The sequence below is a fragment of the Sphaeramia orbicularis genome, chromosome 19 (genome assembly GCF_902148855.1).
Source record: "Sphaeramia orbicularis chromosome 19, fSphaOr1.1, whole genome shotgun sequence".
In the NCBI taxonomy this organism is placed as follows: Eukaryota; Metazoa; Chordata; class Actinopteri; order Kurtiformes; family Apogonidae; genus Sphaeramia; species Sphaeramia orbicularis.
The window spans coordinates 34,412,595-34,432,486 of record NC_043975.1 but is presented as its reverse complement, the minus strand read 5'-3'; the positions used below and the strand labels follow the sequence as shown (position 1 = coordinate 34,432,486).

At 37.6% G+C, this 19,892-nt stretch overlaps 2 protein-coding genes across 2 annotated transcripts; one reads left to right on the top strand and one right to left on the bottom strand.

Annotated features, from left to right (window-relative positions):
- The first annotated feature begins 2,867 nt into the window (after positions 1 to 2,867).
- Positions 2,868 to 11,887, top strand: nubp2 (nucleotide binding protein 2 (MinD homolog, E. coli)). Its single transcript, XM_030122383.1, has 7 exons — positions 2,868 to 2,957; positions 3,441 to 3,556; positions 3,709 to 3,907; positions 6,257 to 6,411; positions 8,877 to 8,987; positions 9,131 to 9,200; positions 10,444 to 11,887. The coding sequence occupies exons 1-7, from the start codon at positions 2,942 to 2,944 to the stop codon at positions 10,581 to 10,583; spliced, it is 807 nt and encodes a 268-aa protein (XP_029978243.1). The 5' UTR covers positions 2,868 to 2,941; the 3' UTR covers positions 10,584 to 11,887.
- atp6v0cb (ATPase H+ transporting V0 subunit cb) lies at positions 10,921 to 19,014 on the bottom strand. The gene is made up of 3 exons (XM_030122384.1): positions 18,736 to 19,014; positions 13,763 to 13,946; positions 10,921 to 12,366 (listed from the first exon to the last, which is right to left on the bottom strand). The coding sequence occupies exons 1-3, from the start codon at positions 18,803 to 18,805 to the stop codon at positions 12,162 to 12,164; spliced, it is 459 nt and encodes a 152-aa protein (XP_029978244.1). The 5' UTR covers positions 18,806 to 19,014; the 3' UTR covers positions 10,921 to 12,161.
- Positions 19,015 to 19,892: the final 878 nt, after the last annotated feature.

Here is a 19,892-nt window from a genome sequence, read left to right as displayed (position 1 = left end):
TCAACAGTGTGGCCTAATCTGTGTAAATAATGCTCTGCTGCCTGGATGAAAATAGCACGGGGATAAGATTTAAAAGAAGTCACACTATTGCAGATTATATTAGTGCAGAAATATATTCTGAAGGAGTTCATTATGGATGGTATTTTTTGTAGATATATTTTATGCCATATATAAATAAAAATGGCTAAACACGCATCTATTCTCATTAGCCTGTCAGTTATAAATATACATTAACCCTTTCATGCATGAGTTATGAGAACCTTAATCAAGATTTTTTCCTGAGTGTTTTAATTCCTGTTTAGGCATGAAAAAAAAACAACAAAACAATGCATTGAATTTTTTTTTTATGAACTGTTTTTTTCATGGAGTTGCAAAAATGTCCACTCAGCCAGACACCATGCATTTAATTTTTGAAGCAAAGAAACATGTATTTACTGATACACTGTGTGAAAACTATGGAATAATTTTTTTAATGCCACTAATGTTTTGTCACATTTTAACATACTCTAATACTAGTTATTACTCACTTTATGAAGATAACATGCAAAAAAAAAAAAAAAAGAACCCTGTTAATTACAGTCTAATAATAATAATAATAATAATAATAAGTAACTGATTTACATTCAAACATGTTCCTGCAGCTCAGGTTTATGAAGAACAGCAAAATTACAGTAATGGTATGAATGTCAGTGCATGGGATGATCCACTGTGTTGGCTGATATGGAACTAAAACAATAAAATCCATGAATATACAAGAGAACAGGTTTTAATAACTGTCCACTGTAGTGACCACTATGCATGAAAGGGTTAAATGTTCAATGATGGTAAACTATTGGTGGAGATAGAGGAGGGGCGGGGATTTCTGTGCAACATGCATGAAGTCCCGCCCCTTTTCGGTTATGCCCTGTGGGAACTCGAATCTGATTGGATTATTCCGGTGTGACGTCATTATGCAGCAGCTGATGTATGCGTCTGCCAGACTGGTTTACTCGTTTACATTTATTTTAATAATAAAATTATCAGCGCAAAGCAGAGTACAAAACGGTCATACTGAAATAAATTTGACATAGTGAGAATAAAGTGATAATACTATAAGAATAAAGTCATTTTGAGGAAAAAGGGTCATTTCGAATGTTATAAAGTAAATAGAAATTAGGAAATCATATTGCATGTAATATGTAGGAGCTATTTGTCGGTTTAGTTTTTTGTTTAAAGTTAATTTACCTTTTTTGTTTACTAACTTATTTTTTTTTGCTAATTGTTTATTGTTTGTTTGTTTAATATTTAGAATATATTTTTTGATTTTTATGGTTATTGTTTTCATTCTTTGGTATTTAGCACCTTTTTGTTTTGTGTTTTCTTATTGGTTTAGACCGTGGGCACCTGGGTATAAATTGAGAGCACAAAGTTAGACCAGCATGCACCTGGGTGGGCCAATGGTTTTTTTTTACCAGACACACAGAAGATCAGACAGTAAGACAGGATGAGCAGGAGAGACAGCACAAAAGGCCTTAGTTGTTGTTTGCTTGCGAAATCTTGAAAATAAACCACTTGAAATGCACCTATGATATGGACATTGTGTTTTTGACTGTGTAAACCACAAACCCATGGTGCATCAAGTGGTTATTTGAGTTATGTTAAAGTCTTAAGTTCAGTCACCTTCAAGTTGATTTAATTTTGATGACAAATAGCCGCTACATAATATACAATATAAAATACAAATATAAAATAAATAGCCTGCCATAAAATCTAATCTGCAGCTGTGCTCAGTGTATCCTATTGTTTCAAGAACTCCAGTAATATTGATAGCATAAATAATAAACACTTTCAACTTTATTGCTTACATTATGATTTTTTTCGAAATATGACTTTATTCTTCTGATGAATTTTTCTCCAAAATCAAATGACTTCACATATTTTGATATAACATACATAACATAACATTTACTTACAATATTATCTGTTGGTCCATCAGCCTTACTATATGAGTTTCTCATTCATTACTACATTATTTTAATATTATGATATTATGTTTCCCAAAAATATTACATCATTCTTGAATTTTTTTGTCAAAATATTATCCTCAGTGTCTTTATTAATCCTACGTAAAATACTGTAAAAGGAGAAAACAGGAAAAATAAACTTTGAAATGAAGAAACAAAGACACAAAACAAACAAAACACATAGCACTGAGTAATGTCTTAGCTATTCACAAAGGCAGATTGCATTATAGAGTAGATCCTTCAGCATAGAGTGCAGAAAATTAAAGTTTTCCGTTGACAGTTATCTTCATATAAAAGATTTTCATTTAGAATGAGAGACAACTTTCCATCATAAAATTAATTTGTGGTTTTGGTAAAACCTCCTTATTGTCCCTTGCTTCACAAGAAATTTCCTTTTCTAATGACACATCCCAAGTTTGCTTTGTAGAGTTGAATCTGAGACTGAAATCTGTCCCCCTGCATGATTCACTGATCCACTTATGTGAAGACATAAAGGATATCTGTAAAACATTCATTCAGAAATGTATTTATTAAAGCACAAAAAACCCATAGGTTCAGATTTACACATTCATACTAATCCAAGTACAAAGGCAATGAAGATAACCTGGAAATTATACATACCATATAGCACATACAAATACAGCTTGTTTTAAGACTGGTACATTATTTAATTCTAATTACTGATGACTTAATTTAAGAAATTTCCTCCAGTCATTTGGCACATTCAGTCCAAAAGAAGTAAACTCCTGCTACAGAGCCATCTAGCGGTAGTTGTCAAAAATACAGCAAAATATCTCCTCCATGGGGCACACCGGAAAAGGCGGGACTTCGGCTCTTAAATACTTTATGTGATTGGCTAGTTTTGGGATGACGTCATACGGAAGTGTTATGCCACCGGTGCTGTGAGCATCGCATGGATACAGACCTAAACTAAAGTTATGGAGAAAAATAATGGTAGGTTACCAGTATGTCAGTTCTCTACGATACCTGTAGGTCTTTTATGCGTAATATACTAGGGTTTCCCCCCCAAAGGTAGCAGGTAAGAGAAATCTTCCGTGACAATACATTTAGTCATCTTGCTAACTGCTGCAAACAGGATATTCAGATTACGTATCATACGTATTATCAAACTGTATAAACGTCTGTCATTGTTTATCGGCGATCGAAAGTATGTTTATTTGAACTAACTTGAATTGGTTCCCCATACTTTCTAACAATGAACGTCATGTGAACTATAACGCACTTAAGATGAACTTATGAACTCTGGTGATGAAACTTATCTGTAATACCTCTCTGAACCTTAACGTCAGACCCTAGTTATGTGTCACTCATATTCCTCCAGTTTTTGCCATGATGTACACTGTAAATTTAGATAGTTTTTCATATATCCATCGTATGTGTCTTCATGCTATCATTTTTTCCCTCCTTTCTTATAAGATGACAGTCTGAGCCAGGTCCGCCATGTTATACTAGTCTTGTCAGGAAAAGGAGGTGTGGGCAAGAGCACCATCACCACAGAGTTAGCTCTGGCCTTCAGGCATGCAGGCAAAAAGGTGAGTGAGCAGTGTGTTCAGGCGATTACCCAGAATCACATCACATAATGTTGTCCACATAACACTATTCTTTGTATCTATTGCTGTATCTGTTCTTTTTAAATGTGAGTATCTGCATCCCAAGACTTAGTCTAGAAATGTGTGCTCATTAGGTTGGCATCCTGGATGTTGACCTGTGTGGACCCAGTATCCCCCGTATGCTGAGTGTCGGCCGACCTGATGTGCACCAGTGTGACTCAGGCTGGGTACCGGTCTACACTGATGCCCAGAAAAGTCTCGCCCTTATGTCCATTGGCTTCCTCATGGAGGACCCTGATGAAGCGGTGGTGTGGAGGGGGCCAAAGAAAACAGGTGTGTAATATTCCAAGCATCATCTTCTACTGATCTTTGATAGTTTTTAATAGACATTTCATGAGTGCTGCTATTAGAAGGGTCAGGACCACTGCACTGAAGGACGGAAACCAGAATAAATATAGAAAATAGGGGTGGAACAAAATGTCATAATATACTGACTTACTTTCTCTTGTATTTGTTTTATTCACTGGCAACAAATATGGCTTAAAAGACAAAGTCACTACTTTGTGTCTTTTAGAGAGACACCAAGTTAAAACACTTTCCTGTACATTGTTTCATCTCTTTCGAAATCTTATATGTAACCTTATATGTGCAAATGTTGTGACGCAATTAGTTATAGACATAACAAATTAAGCAGGAATTAAAACAGGCCTTGGAAATCCACTTGAGACATCCCCACGCAGGCATTATTACCTGATAAAAACCTGAAGGACTACATAGACAAAATAGAAAATCAATGGATAAAATCTGTCTTAAAGATGTGGATAGGGACAATAAAAGAATATAAATTAGAAAAAGACATTAAAATTCTCGGTTGGTGCGCATTTGACTCTGACTTTCTACCAAATAAATTAGACTCCAGATTTAAATTGTGGATTAAAAAGGGTATAACATCATTAAATGGCATCATACAGAAAAATGAAATAATGAGTTTTCAAATGTTAAAAGAAAAGTTCTCTTTAGAAAAATAAGATTTCTATAGATATCTTCAATTAAGGAACTATTACAACCAAAACATCAAAAAGGAGAGTATCAGAGAAGACAGCAAACCTTTTATCCAGCTATTCATACAAGCATACAAATCAGATATGAAAAGAAACCTCATATCACAACTGTACAAAAGTCTCCATAACTTTAACAATCATTCAACAAGATACATAAAAGATAAATGGGAGAAAGAGGGAGGTCTAACAATAACGGACAAAGAATGGCAAAACATCTGCCAATTTCAATGGAAAAGTACAAAGTCTCATTTATGGAAAGAATTCTGTTGGAAAAACGTAACTCTTTTTTTTATTACCCCTAGCCATAAGTCACACTACACAAATGGGAATTCACAATGCTGGAGGAATTGTAGCTGCCACATTGCACATCATTTTCACATATTGTGGGAATGCCCAAAAATTAACCGTTATTGGAAAGAAATACATAAAGCCATAGAAATCATTCTTAATATCTATTTACCTTTTGATTTCAAAACAATGTATTTGGGATGCATTTCTCCAGAGGTCAAGAACATAAACAGATACCTTTTCGGTATATTACTAGCTGCAGGAAAAAAAGCAATAACTAAACGATGGATGACACAAGAAGAACCGACAATAAATAATTGGATAGACAACCATGGGAATTTATAGGATGGAAAAAATAACCTTTACTGTAAATTTGAAGATGGATGTTTTAGTGCGACACTGGGAGGGATGGGTGAGATATGTGAAGCCTTTGAGATCTGATTTTGCTGAGATGAATGCATGAATATGAACCCAAAATCCTCTGAAGGAAATATGTTTCCACTCAATTTTTGCCAAAATGAATATAAAGATAGCTTTGCAGCTCCTGGACAGTTCAAATTCAAACTTTATGAACTATTAGGGTCCAAATACACAAATAAATGTACCGTAGACTAATAAAAGTGGGTTTAGCAAAATGTGTCCTCTTTAATGATAAAATACATGAGTCCTTTAATGTTATTTAGCTTAATTACCTTTCCATATGGAAATTAAATTAGTGGCATTGAGTTAAATGATGAAATGTGCAAATATCTAACCACTTAAAGTTTTGATGTTCTTTCAGGGTTGTATTGAACATATTCAATTGTCAGTCTCTTTATTAAGATACAGAAAGAAAACATGAGAAGTCATGATAAATTGGCTTCTATAAGCTAGAGTCAGTATTTTGTGTGACCTCTGTTCCCATGACCTAGTCTGTATTCAAGTTCAGACATAAGTGGCCAGTTCTAAATGTGTGCAGCTGTGTTTTGAGTGACTACATTTAATTGGATCCGACTTCCATGATTTATATGCAGATCAGGAAATTCATCTATGGTTTAAAACATAGCACATGTAGACGAAGATGAAAACTCTTAAGAAAAGTCAGACATGTCTTGGTGGATTACACCTAAAGGATAGTGCAGTAAATTTCATATTATCTGATCAAGAATACATGGTGAATACAAAATCCCATTAAATACTTGATTTATATTGTTTATCATTTTATGTCCTGTGTATAGGACTGAGAAGTGCATATGTGTGGCCATGATAATAAATTTAATGGTGTCCTCAACCCTCTCCACTGTACTATATTTGTGTATATATATGGTCTTATGCCCGATGTCTTCTCATGCAGCTTTGATTGGCCAGTTTGTGTCAGATGTAGCATGGGGAGAGCTGGACGTCCTGCTGGTGGACACGCCCCCGGGGACATCCGATGAACATTTAGCCGTCCTGGAGAACCTCAAGAAACACAGAGTAGATGGAGCCGTTCTGGTCACCACACCTCAGGTAACATTAAGGATGGATGAAACCAGGTCTGGCAAAGTCATTTTAGTTCAGGGGCCACATTCAGCCCAATATGGTCTCAAGTGGGCTGGACCAATAAAATAATAACATAATAATCTAGAAATAATAACCCAAATTTTTCTCTTTGTTTTGGTGTGAAAAGAGTAAATTGCATCATGAATATCATTAATCTGAACAACCTGAAATGTCTTAAGAAAAATAAGTGGAATTTCAACAATATTATGTCTCACCTTTTTAACACAACTTACAGATCACAGTGGATCTACAAATACACATAATATTTACTAACAGGCATTATATGTTTAATTCTTAAGACATTTCAGGTTCATATTTGTTCAGGTTATTCATATTTTATTGTGAAAGCATAGTTTGTAAATGTAAATATTTTCACAATGCGATTTTACTTTTTCACATTAAACCAAAGAGAAAATTTGGAGTTATTATTTATAGGTTATTATGATATTATTTTACTTGGGATCATATTGGTCTGTATGTGGCCCCTGAGCTAAAATGAGTTCAACATCCTTGATTGTTTATATCAGTGTATTTCAACCTTAGGGTCGGGACCCCACATAGGGTCACCTGGAATTCAAATGAGGTCACCTGAAATGTCTAGTAATTGCTAAAAAATAAATAAATAAATTACTAATAAAAAAATATGTGGTGAGTTGACAGAGACAATCAAAATCCATAAAAGACGTGACAAACTCTGAAGCTGAAACTGAAGCACTGTGGTACTGTTTATCTTTCAAATGTTCATTGTGGTCAGTTTCAGATGCTGCAGCTCTTTCATAATTCATAGTTTGAGTTATTGTTTTTTCAGTATTAATTGTCAGCCTTGTAAATCTAAGCTGGACTGACTGTACATATCCTGACCAAGGAAAATAAAATTCTCACTTTGTGCAGTAATCTACACCTGGCTTTTCTGCCTCCATCCATAATAATATACAGGGTGGGGAAGCAAAATTTACAATATTTTGAGGCAGGGATTGAAGGACAGTGTATGACCAATTAGTTTATTGAAAGTCATGAGAACTGAAATCTTCAAATCATATTTTACTGCATTTCTAATGGTGTTGTTGTCTACCTCAAGTTCAGTTGCCATTTTTCTCAGGGATTTGGTTGGATCCTTTAGGATTTTGGGTTTGAGAGCTTTAATAAAAGCTTTGGTACGTTTTTTGTTGCTTCCTCCACTTCCAGACTGCCTCGTAATAGTTTTGCTCATAGTCATTCTCTTCTTTCCATTATAAACAGTCTTTATGGACACTCCAACTATTTTTGAAATCTCCTTTGGTGTGACGAGTGCATTCAGCAAATCACACACTCTTTGACGTTTGCTTTCCTGATTACTCATATGGGCAAAAGTTTCTGAAAAGGTATGGATAATAGTGTTAGGTATGATTATGACATCAATATATGTTTGGTTTCAAAACAATTGACGTAGTGCCTGCTGAGAAAAAACAACTAAATGTTCATTGTAAATTTTGCTTCCCCACCCTGTGTATTATATAGACTAAATGTCATCTAAAATTAATGTTTATTTGCAACATAGTATAGCAAACTATTACATGATCAAAAACAAATTAGCCTAATTTTAGCAAAAAAAAAAAAAAAAGTCTCCGTTTTGAATGTCTGGGGTCACCAGAAATTTGTGATGTTAAAATGGGGTCACGAGCCAAAAAAGGTTGGGAACCACTGGTTTATATCCTCAGCGTAATGTTTGCACTTCGCAAATTCATTCCACGGGCCGGATTGGACCCTGTGGCGGGCCGGTTTTGTCCCCGGGGTCGTATGTTTCAGGTTTTGTACGGGTGCTTGAAATCCTTGAAAATGCTTGGATTTCAATATTGTGTTTTCAAGGTCTGAAAAGTGCTTGAATTTTAGTTGAAATTCTTGAAAGTGTTTGCAATTCTAACTCTGTGATGGGATTTATTTATTTTCAATATTAACTCGGCCAGGTTAGATGCCAAGCCAAAGCTACTTAGAGAGGTGATACAGTTTGAAAAATAAAACTTTAATGTCAAAAAAGAAAATTGTCAGTTGCTTTCAGGTCGACTCCAGGTACATTTGTATCTTAATCTTTGGCTCAATGCAAGTACACCTTTAGTGGATAAAACTTTGTGTTCTTTAATTTCTAAACTTTTTGCTATTATGAAATATATTTTTTTCATTTTTATAGCATAATACGGTGTACATCATTGTGATAAAAAGTGAAAGGAAAAAGTGTTCCTGTAAATGTGTATTTTACCCCAGTGATGAGGAGCTGTGCTGGAAAAATTTGAAAATGACCCATAAAAGTGCTTGAATTTGACCTTGAAAAATGTGTACGAACCCTGAAGTTTGACCCCCACGGATCAGAGTGAAAACACATACTGAAAACATGGCTTGCACTGGCATTGATGATGTTTACTCTTACGCTTACATGCTTGATCTTGTGTTCACTGCAGGCAGTATCAACAGGGGACGTACGGAGAGAGATCACCTTCTGTAAGAAGACAGGTGTACGGATCCTGGGCATTATTGAAAACATGAGCGGCTTTGTTTGTCCATACTGCTCAGTGAGTAATCGGTCACAGAGGACACTGTTAATTGGACAGTTCAGATGCTAATATACTGTATGTGTAGTAAAAATTACATACACATAATGATCTATTTTAAATATATTTGTAATACGATACCCATTAATACTGTTTTTCTTCAGGAGTGCAGTAATATATTCTCAAAGGGCGGTGGTGAAGAGTTGGCCAAGCTGACTGAATCGGTCTTCCTCGGTAAGATAAGTTTATATATATTTATTTATATATTTGGGTCCTTCTATGAAACTGGTCCCTAAAAGCAGGACACGTGGGCTAAAAAGTCAAACCAGATCTAGACTAATGTTATGAAGCAAATTTGGAAGCACTTTGGGTTTATTTTATAAAGTATCTACTGAGATAAGAGAAACTATTTTTCAGATAAAACACATTTTTTATTTGACACACACACAAAAATCTGCATGTTACACGGTAAGAAGGACACGAAAATTACGCGCTACTATTTTTTCAAATATCTTTTTATTTTTTATTCTCTCACAGGTACATTTTGGGAATCGAAGTAAATATGCAAGGCAGAGTGTTTCACAAAAATGACCGCTGTTGCAAAATCACTGGTGATTTATATGCGTTTAACTGAGCAGGTTCCGCATGTAACTGAAGTGGACACGATGGGTTACACACGAAACCTGGAATGAGACTGAGATTCATGAAAAACCTGCATGTCTGGATTAGAAAAACCACTAGCATAGTCACATTTAACAGTGTCTTTGTTTATGGTGGTATATAAGACCATTTCAAGCCATGTTTTCCAGATAAAATGCACTGACACCTCGGTAGCTTTTCCTGTCCCAATTTTGGTCCCCAGTATTTTATTAAAAATTCATTCATTTTGGGATGACTCATAACAAGAGGATGATTTTTTTTTTGCATTTATCTGAGGTCGTCATTACATCCTGGGGGGGAATATGTCTAAATTACTTTTATTATTTGGTCTAAAAAAGCTGGCAAAGTGCCAGGTACCAAAATAAACCCAGTTTCATAGAAAGACTCATGTATATATGTGTATGTTATTTGTTGTAATGTTACCTTCCAACCACAGGGTGTCACAGCACACCATGAACGTATATAAGTCTCCCAGTCATCATTCAGAAGGCATTTTACATCACTGCCATGCTGCTAAAATGGTCGATGCAGATATCAGTGCATCATTGGGTTTTAAATGACAAAAAGCATGCTGATCAATAATTGTTTGTCAGATTAATAGATTATCTAATTGTTTCCCTCAGCCGTGATCCACATTGTGCGTGGATCAATCTCTTGAGTAATGATGCAGGCTAATTCATGTTACCCTGTGGCAGTGAGAACACCGCTGTCAGTGCAGTGTTTGCGGTCGTAGAAGGCGTACTGCTGGACAGCTTTGTGAATGGAAAAGGCCAGTGTTCTCATTAATTTATATGGTAACATTTTCTGTCCATTTCAGGTTCTGTGCCCTTGGATCCTCAACTCAGCAGCAGTATAGAGGAGGGCAGAGACTTCATGCAGTCATTCCCTGAGAGCGCCACCTTCAGTGCCATCAGCAGTATTTCTGAGACTCTACTCAACAGCCTCCAAACAGTTTGACACAGAATGTATATGTATATATTTTATGCTTAATTAGTCATTCAACAGCCTTAGACATGTTACATTTTGTCATGTACATAAAGAAAAATAATCTTGACTGTACTTGATTTGTACTTGTGTGAAATTACTTCCTGCCAGTGCAGTGCAAGCTTTATCTTTCACCATTGCTGCACCAAGCTTTGATGTGTTAACCACAGTGTGAAGATGATCAGTTCTCACCTCATTGTCTGTTTTACACTGCATGTTGAGCTCTTTTTCTAATAAAAGCTGCCTCTGCAATCACAGAATAAAACAGTACTGAGAACACTGTACATTTGACGTTGAAGCCAGTCAAATCTAAGTTGGAATCTTCTTTAATTCGATTGTGAAAACATTCACGTCGACACATCAGGATAACTTCAATACCAGTGGTAATACAGGATTGTAGATTGGTGCTTCAGTAAATGCATCTGCAGCAGTTCCATTTTCAGAAAACATACTCCAGATCAAATCGGAACAGTCCTTTTGATAAACTAGGCCAGTCCCAAACACTAATCTCACAGGATTTCTGTGATTATGCTACAAACTATACCATCAAGTCTTGTGTCATTTAAACAATTTTTTGTGAAGGCGCTATGCGTACGGTCTCTTGATCTGGATTAAATCATCTGAAAGTGGCCTGCTCCTCAGCATCATATCCAACAGCAACAAAACACTGAAATCCATGCAGGATTCTAATGGCTGGAATGTGGAAGAGATGAATTACAGCCACAGATGGGAGGGGGGAGTGAAGAAGATGGAGAGGAGATGAAATTTGGAAATTACACTTGTGAGACCCAACACTGGGCACACACACCTTTAATGCAAACAGCAGTACTACAGGAAAAACACTGAAGTTTGAGAATGTTTGCGTCATGATTAGAATACAGCTACACACAAAACTCCCACTCCACCAGCAACATACTAAAGGCAATCTTAATTATTAAACCAAGAGTTACATCCAGAGGAATTCCAACCACTTATCACAATTAACCCACAGTGCATAAAATCTATCTATATAGATATTTATATGTCTGTATATATGTATAATATATCCTGGGGAATTAAAGTTCAATGAACAATTTCTTATAAATAAAATCAGTGGAAAAAAAATCTTAAGTCCATACACATTTCTCTTTACAAACAGATCCTCAAGATTAAATGCAGAAACTGTGTCGACTCCCAAAGATTTGTGGGAGGAATAAGAGCTGTGCGGCCCTTTGGTCAGCTCTAAAACCAGAGGCCGAGCTGCCTCAGCTGGCCTCAAGGCCCAAATAAGTGGAGGGAAAAAAAAATCATCATACAATTGTTTTGAAACACACACACACAAGACAGACAAATCACTACATTGCGCATTTACAAGTTGACTATCAAATTGGGACGACTGTACACATTGTTGAGATAAGACCATATTTATGGAGCCATTTTAATTCATTTTTTTCCCCACCTTCACTCGTTTCATCTTGTGTGGCAGACATTTTTACAATTTTTTCCCCGTTTTACACTTTTACTCCAGCAGCAACATAAAGGACAGATCTTGTAGTGGAGATGTTTGGGCGTTTATTTCGTGGACAGAATTAGGGCGACGATTAGCCCGTAGAGACCCAAGACCTCAGCGAAAATCAAGATAAGGATCATGCCCACAAAAAGCCTTGGCTGCTGAGCTGTGCCCCTTACGCCTGCGTCACCCACTATGCCGATTGCGAATCCTGCTGCCAGTCCACTCAGGCCCACACTCAGTCCAGCACCCAGGTGGAGGAAACTCCTAAAACACAAGATGTAAGCGTTAGCACACAGGAGTTAATGTTTATTTGATAATAAAGTCATCTGGGTTAAAAGTTTGATAAAGCAATCATGTTTATAAACACCACTGCCACCATATTGCTTCTGCATTTCCTAACATCAGCACTGTTGAGGTGAAAATTATCCCTGTACTTGCCTGACAAAGGGAGCCTTTTATCAGATTTATTCACTGTAGAAACAATTTCATGATGTCTGAACACTACACTGCGCGCACAGCTCATACCTGACATTTGCTTAATCCAGCAAAAGGAAATGATTAAGGTCAGTGTTATAAACCTTTATTATCCCTCTGTGCAATAGAACACTGTATCTCTCCACAAAAATATAACAAACATCACATGGCTCCAGTATGTGACATACAAGCTGTGGTTGTAAATAATGAAAGTATAATGAAAAAGCATTACTTCAGTCGATGCATAACCCAAACTGAAGCCAAGAACAGATTGAAATTTTTGGGGGTAATTTATTTTTCTCCATTGATTAATGTATAGCATGACAGTTTGACTTGCACAGGCCCAGTCTCATGACTCAGTGGCCACACCTTGTGCTCCTTGTTGGCATCAAACAGACAGATGTATTTCTTTCAAGCTGACCTAATTTGTCATGGCAGTCCAGAGGCAGGACTGAACAGTGAGAATGATCCCAACCATCATCAGTGCAATTATTATTCTGTTTGTTATGGATGAAGTTAAGCCTCAACACTAACAGGACTAACAGCCTGCACTGATTTCATCATGATTTCTTGACCAAGACCGAATACAGAAACCATGAATTCACACCCTTTGGCCGATCAAATAAACCCAGCTTGGCATTAATTTAAAATCAATGTGTCTTGAGTTTGTACAAATCTTTTTTCTTTAATTTCATTCAGAAGTCAGTCTTCTGTAGGAATAGGGTTATTAAAATGAGATCAGGTAAATTTAATTTAGCCAACAGGTAAGTGCAAGAGGATAAAATGACTACTAGGCTTAGTGGTAGATTTAGAGATTCTGAACCCCAGAAACATGGACTTGGACAAAGAGAATCTCCCACTCATACAAAAAGAAAATATTGAATTCATGCATTTATGGAACCTAATTCATCACAAATTAAGACTTGAAGGACTTCTGAGGCCTCTTATGTACAAATCAAGCTAGCCTAGCCTAGGCTCAGCCAGCTGTCTGCTGTGGTGGTGGTGACTGTTTCTGTATTGCACCATACACTGTCAAAGTATCAACCGTTATCACACATTGCAGATTTCCCTCATATCATGCTGACCTACTTGGTGGACAGTGCTCATCTTTGGAACAGTGGACAGATACGTTAAAGGAAACATCATCAGCACTGTCAGAGAATATAAACTACTTGACTGAACTCACTTGAAGAGGAGCATCCTCTCTTGGATGCTGTTGGCAATCAGCACTGCTACTACCAGGCCGTAGATGGCTATGATACCCGCCATGACCACAGGGATGATTGACTTCATGATGAGCTCCGGCCTCATCACAGACATGGCGGCGATTCCTGTACCACTCTTAGCTGTGCCATAGGCTGCTCCCAAGGCTGGTGCAGGATGTGAAAAAAGAGAAACATTAAGGGAAGTGACAAGAACACATACTAGAATGTACACAGGACACAGCTGACCAACAAGCAGAAGTGACTAAAACAATGGGGCAACAAGTCACAGTTTCTCTTCCTCTGAAAAATCCAACATGGCGCCATTTGAGGAATTCACCTTTTACTACAAATAGAAATCTACAGAACACACAGACTGCAAAACCAAAAATCATGTCAGCCTGAACCTTGTCTCTTTAAACTGCTTCACTCTTGTAATGCCAGGACTGGCCCTGCTGCAGAAAAACACCATTCTATAAATTAAAAACTAAGAAGCTTCAAACAAGAATGTGCTGACATCACCAACACGGCACCACAGTGCCAAACTGAGAGCACCGGTGCAGAATCGGCACCTGGGGGACCAGCAGCACCCACTCCGACAACAGCTGATGCATGCTATCGAGTCCGTACTGGTCTCTGGCAAGCATCACTGTAATGAGACAGGAAAGGAAGAGAGCAAAATGCTTCGTCAGCATTAGCTCGGTTGGCCTGTGACGCTAAAAAAGCACAGTGCCTCCTACGTCACACACACATCTGCTGCAGGAGGGGAGTGAAAGAGAAAAGTCAGTCATCCTCCATGTGAATTAGAAACTATACACATAACAAATATGGATCTTTAGTCAGACGTTGCTAATAGAGCAACGTTTCTCACAGAGGTGTGTGCAAATGTATAAACATTCATTTCCTCACCTCAACTAAAAATAAAACCGAAGCCACAGAATGCTGGCCCAAACATGCTTATTGTGCATGTATGACTACTTTCACTGAAACTTTTACTCGACCATCAAAAGTCAATGCCGTCTCCTTTGAGATACAGAAAATATGTACATGTAGAGTTAAAAAAAAAAGTTCAAAGAAGACAATACTTAGTGAAAACAATTGCACACTGAGATGAAGTGATTTGAGAGGAATGTTTTGAACAGTCTACTGGTATTGAGCATATTGATCATTAGAGTGTTTTCCAGATAATTCCATTAATTTTGTGCACATGGCAACAGCACCACATAAGCCAATTATGTATGAAATAGAGCAAAATACTATCTTTAAAATCATTATCAACAAAATGAGAGCTTTTTTCTTCTCAGTATAGACACTGATAATTAACTATGACAACTCTCTTAGGACACTGACTTGGGAGACATCTTTACGCATACAGCCACAGGTGCCCTGTTTTTTTTATTTCATTGGACGGTATGATGGCATAGCCTGAAGACAGTGCTGTTAACTCCAAGACTAGCTCTAAGGCTTCCTGGCAAATGGCTCAACAAATGGGGAGGAAAAAGAGGCAAGCCAATCTCTCAAATGTGCACATGGCAGCCTGCCATATCCCCGACTACTTGATATTGATGTATTAGCAGACTGATGCCATCAATATAAGGTTAAATCACTCCTGCTCATCTAACGAGATGTGTCTGGGTATAACTGAGCACTGCTTACGCAAGACCTGACAGAAGCACAGGAAAGATTTTTCTACTATTTCTTCTGAATTAAAAGAAATTCAATACTCTATTAGGACACAAGCTTTCCGTTACAATATGTCAGACAAACGGACTAGTTCACATTACTCACAGCACATTACATGCAAGAGCTGACCAAACAGAAACTACATTAGCTGTTAAATACGATAAAAACTGAACAAGAACATGCACCAAAATGTTATTTTCTCTCCACTTTCCTTTAAACAGCTGTTTATCCCAGTTCACCCTCCATTCATAAATGTAACATTATCTTTAGGCTCTATTCTTTCTTAGCAAGCCTGACCTAACTGAAGTGTGACAACTAAGAGTTAGAAAAGAAACACGAGTCTTCAAATGCAGCATTCTGCCCAGATGATTAATGGTTTGATGTGTGGCACGGCAGTTTCTGCAGCGGTGTGGAGGCACAACCTCTGGTTTTAATCCTAATCCCGTCAGCTTAGGTAAAGAGCTTTTACCTCTTTTCTTTTTTCTCCCTGCAGAATATTTGATGTATGGGATGCCCTTGTGACGTCTTGTGATGTCAAAGTGGGATGTGCCTCCAGCTAGTGATGATCTTGCATGCAAAATGCCCACGCAATATGAAACAGACTGGACCGATAGGAAAAAATGAGGAAGCACTGGACTTTAAAGGAACGAACGACAATGTCAGGGAGGTCGAAGTTGTAAAAGCGTTTCCCATTTGCAAAACTGTGTTGTGCTGTGAAATGTGCAAAGGCGCATGCCTGTATACAAAAATCACGAGTGTACAATTTTCCAGTCTACTGTGTTCAAATCAATCTGAAAGAGGGCATGAGGATGATTAAACACAATGTGAATCCGAAGTAAAATGTAATCCAAAATGACTACTTGCTCTGTGAAAACCTGTGACTTCGGCAATCCTATCCTATATATTCAAAGGTTTGCAACTCATCTGGTATAATAAAGGTTAATGGGGGGGGCGGGGGGGCGGGTCACAACAGGAGCACAGCCATCATGAAACTGGTGAGACTATTTACATCACCAGTGGATAAAGGCACCTTATGTCTGTCTCTTCTTCTGACAGAGAAATCAGTGAAGGCAGTTCTTATTGCAGATCACCACCAGCACACTACTAAAACAATTCACCATCACCTGACACCCGAGGATTATGGTTATTTAGAGCATGATCAGTAAAATGTCTTAACTACTATAAACTTTGGGCAATTGTCTACTGATCAGAAAAAGAGAACAATTTACGTGACTACAGTGGCAAAAACCGCTGACAGTAACTTACCACTACTTTTAAAGTTCTACATAACAAATGATGTCCGTAAAAATAAAAATGCAAACATATTGTAGCCATAGTACTTAAGCACATATACATTACAATGAGTAACCTCAAAAAACAAGACCACAAGCCACAATTTCCTGTCACTGACAAGAAACCCATGTCTACTGATCATTAAAGCTGAAGTCTGAAACATGTAGTGTCCCTGACAACCCCACCACTACCACATCTCTACTTTGTGGCAGTATGATCCCCTCCCTTCTTGCTAATTCCCCAGCTGTCACTCCTTCAGCACCCAAGACCTGCACTGCTAGCCTCAAGGGCCACTGCTATGCCATCTTGTGTATGTTACACTTTGGCTATGACAGGAGTAGAGCTGGTTTTGACATCCAGCTACTTTTGAATTCTGGATGAAGCAATCATCACATTTATTGTATCATGCTAAGTTTTTGTGTAATTCAATGTAATGTTTTAGCATGTCACCTAAAAATTACACAGACTGCCAAATAGCTACAGAAATATTTTCAATAACTTTAAATAAAACAAAAAACAGACAGACTTCAAGATTAAACTGTCTGGAAAAATCATAAACATACCTAATAGAGTCAGACTTTAATTCGCAGTTACTGGTGATGTTAAAGGTTATGTACCACGCCATTATCATGTGAGCAGAGATTCGAAAAGGGCATCAAGGAACAGTAGGTCAAGTAGTCTGTACTGTGCTCTGAGTGTAGATTGACACCTAACCACAGAGTAACCATCTCAAAAGTCACCCCAGTCTGCTGCATTATCACAAAGTTCTTTAGCTGACGAAAGGCAAATGATAAAGAGGAAATATTCCATCTGAATAAGCCCGCATTATAAATTAAGAAATGGGTAGCAAATCAGCTTCAAAGTTCTCTGTCTATGCAACTTCATCTATTGAAAAAAGACATCTCTAACATTAGGGAAATACTTAACTGTTGTTAAGAAATACATGTACATAATTTACAGTTAACAAGTTACTGTTTACTGTTATTACTGGTCACCATATACATTTAATAACATCTGTGCCCAGTTGGCATTTCCAAGTCAGAAGTCTTGTCATGTGATAATCATGTGACCTTTTGTCATTCCTTCGAGCAATAAGGAAGTTAACCAGCTGATCCCAGTTTCCAGTGACCATTTACAATTTTAAAAAGGAAAGAATAGCATTTTAATTTCAAAGTATCGATCAATAAATATGAGCCCACGATAACAATGTTCAAGATGACAAATTGTTGGATCCCTGCAAATATATGCAAAACCAGCAAGTACACGTATCAAACGTACCTGGTTAAGTTACTTTCCGAAAAATAATATACTCCTAATGAAACTCAACAGCTACCGTTTTACTCCTGACATCTGTAACATATTAATGCCGGCAATATATCACATTAAGTTTGAAAAAATAAAGTACATAACGTAACCCCCATGCTAAATATAACAAGATAGCAAGCAACTAAATTCAGGATATTTGACACTAGTTTACAAGGGAAGCCAATTATCGTTTGTATACGCTTTACTAAGTACTAACATGACTGATCTGTTATATTTCAGCATTCTCCTTTTTATTCAGTTTCAGCATCCACCTCCACAACACCTAGCTTAACTATGCTAACGCTGACGCTAACTAATGTAGTCGTCATCAGCTAACTTCATGTTAGCTATGGTCGCCACCGAGGAAGAAACCATAGAGAAGAAATTTTAGCCCAGAAATATGAAGACATTAGCATATTATGATTAACACTAAATCCAATTTCCGCCGTATGCGACCAAAGTCTCCATAAACGAAAGCTACAGATTAGCACTGTCGACGTTAGCAAGGCTAACAGACAGCCACTAAGCTTCATGACACGCATGATAGTTGAAAATTCAATGCTGCCAGCTGAGAATTGTATGAATGCAAATATGCTCTATAAGTAAATACATTCTGCAATATTTTGTAACTAACAAACAGCTTAAAAGTGAAAAGTGTAGATCGTGTGATAATTACCGCTGAACACCATAGCCGCAGAGGCACCCATCACTGCGAAGAACGGAGAGTATTCGGGAGCTTCGGCCATCTTTCCTTACACTATATAAAAATAAACTAAATATACAAAATTAACTATTGATATTGTCTCAAAAATCGCACTTGGCGAAACCTATCAAAGGCCACAGGCTTGAGGCGAAAAACCGAGTACACCAGGAACCGTCTGACTACCTAACTAGCAGTGTAAACGGGACAGTCACGACTCTTCTGATAAATACCCGGCGCAGCAGCACAAAATGGCGAAGCGGAAAATATCACCTGACTGGCCGTACGGATGGAACCTATCAACGACTGGGTGTGGGGGCGCACAAAAATAAAGTTCGTTAATGATATACTGTACCAGCCAACACATGATTGAAACTAGAAACGTAGCTTTTAAACATGAATTGGGTATTTTTTTCATGACAAAAGCTGTGATGTTTTGTGTCTTTTTAATTTTTGAAGGTCACCCCTGTCAGGTATCACTTTGGTGTGTTCCGCTGCAGGCTTTCCCTTTGATATCTACAGATTCACCCTTCAGATCCACAACCAGGAGGATGACATGATGGAGCTCAGCATGCTGCTCTGAGGAAATAGAGTATTTATGTAATTCTATATAGCCTGAGACAAATGATAGAGATAGAAATATAAAATACACAGGTCCATCTGAATTCCTCAGTGCATCATGATGTCTGAAAGAGAATTTGAAATATCAGTGGGAGTGATCCAGAACTCCACTATCACTTCCAACCACTATAATAGGACTATTACTATGCATTATGCTGCATATGTGTTATTTCATTTGTACATTTTGCACCACAATTCTACCATGCAGTGGAGGGTGTTTTACAGTCAGCTGTGATATGCAGCAACGTGGTGTGTGAGTGAGAGAATTTGAGGCTGTGTGTATGGTTGAGTGTGAGGTGGGGGAGGGAACTGAGAATCCCCGTTCCACTGTATAGCTCCCAGGGAGTGCAGGCTCAGAGATCCAGAAAGAGGAGGGGTCGAGGAAGCTAGGACATCACAGAAGAGATGAAATGAGTCACAGAAAGCCTGTGCAGTCCCCTGTTTCCTCCTCCTCCATCCATCCATCTATCCATCCATCCACTCCCTCTGCATTGCATGGTCTAGTCAGGCCC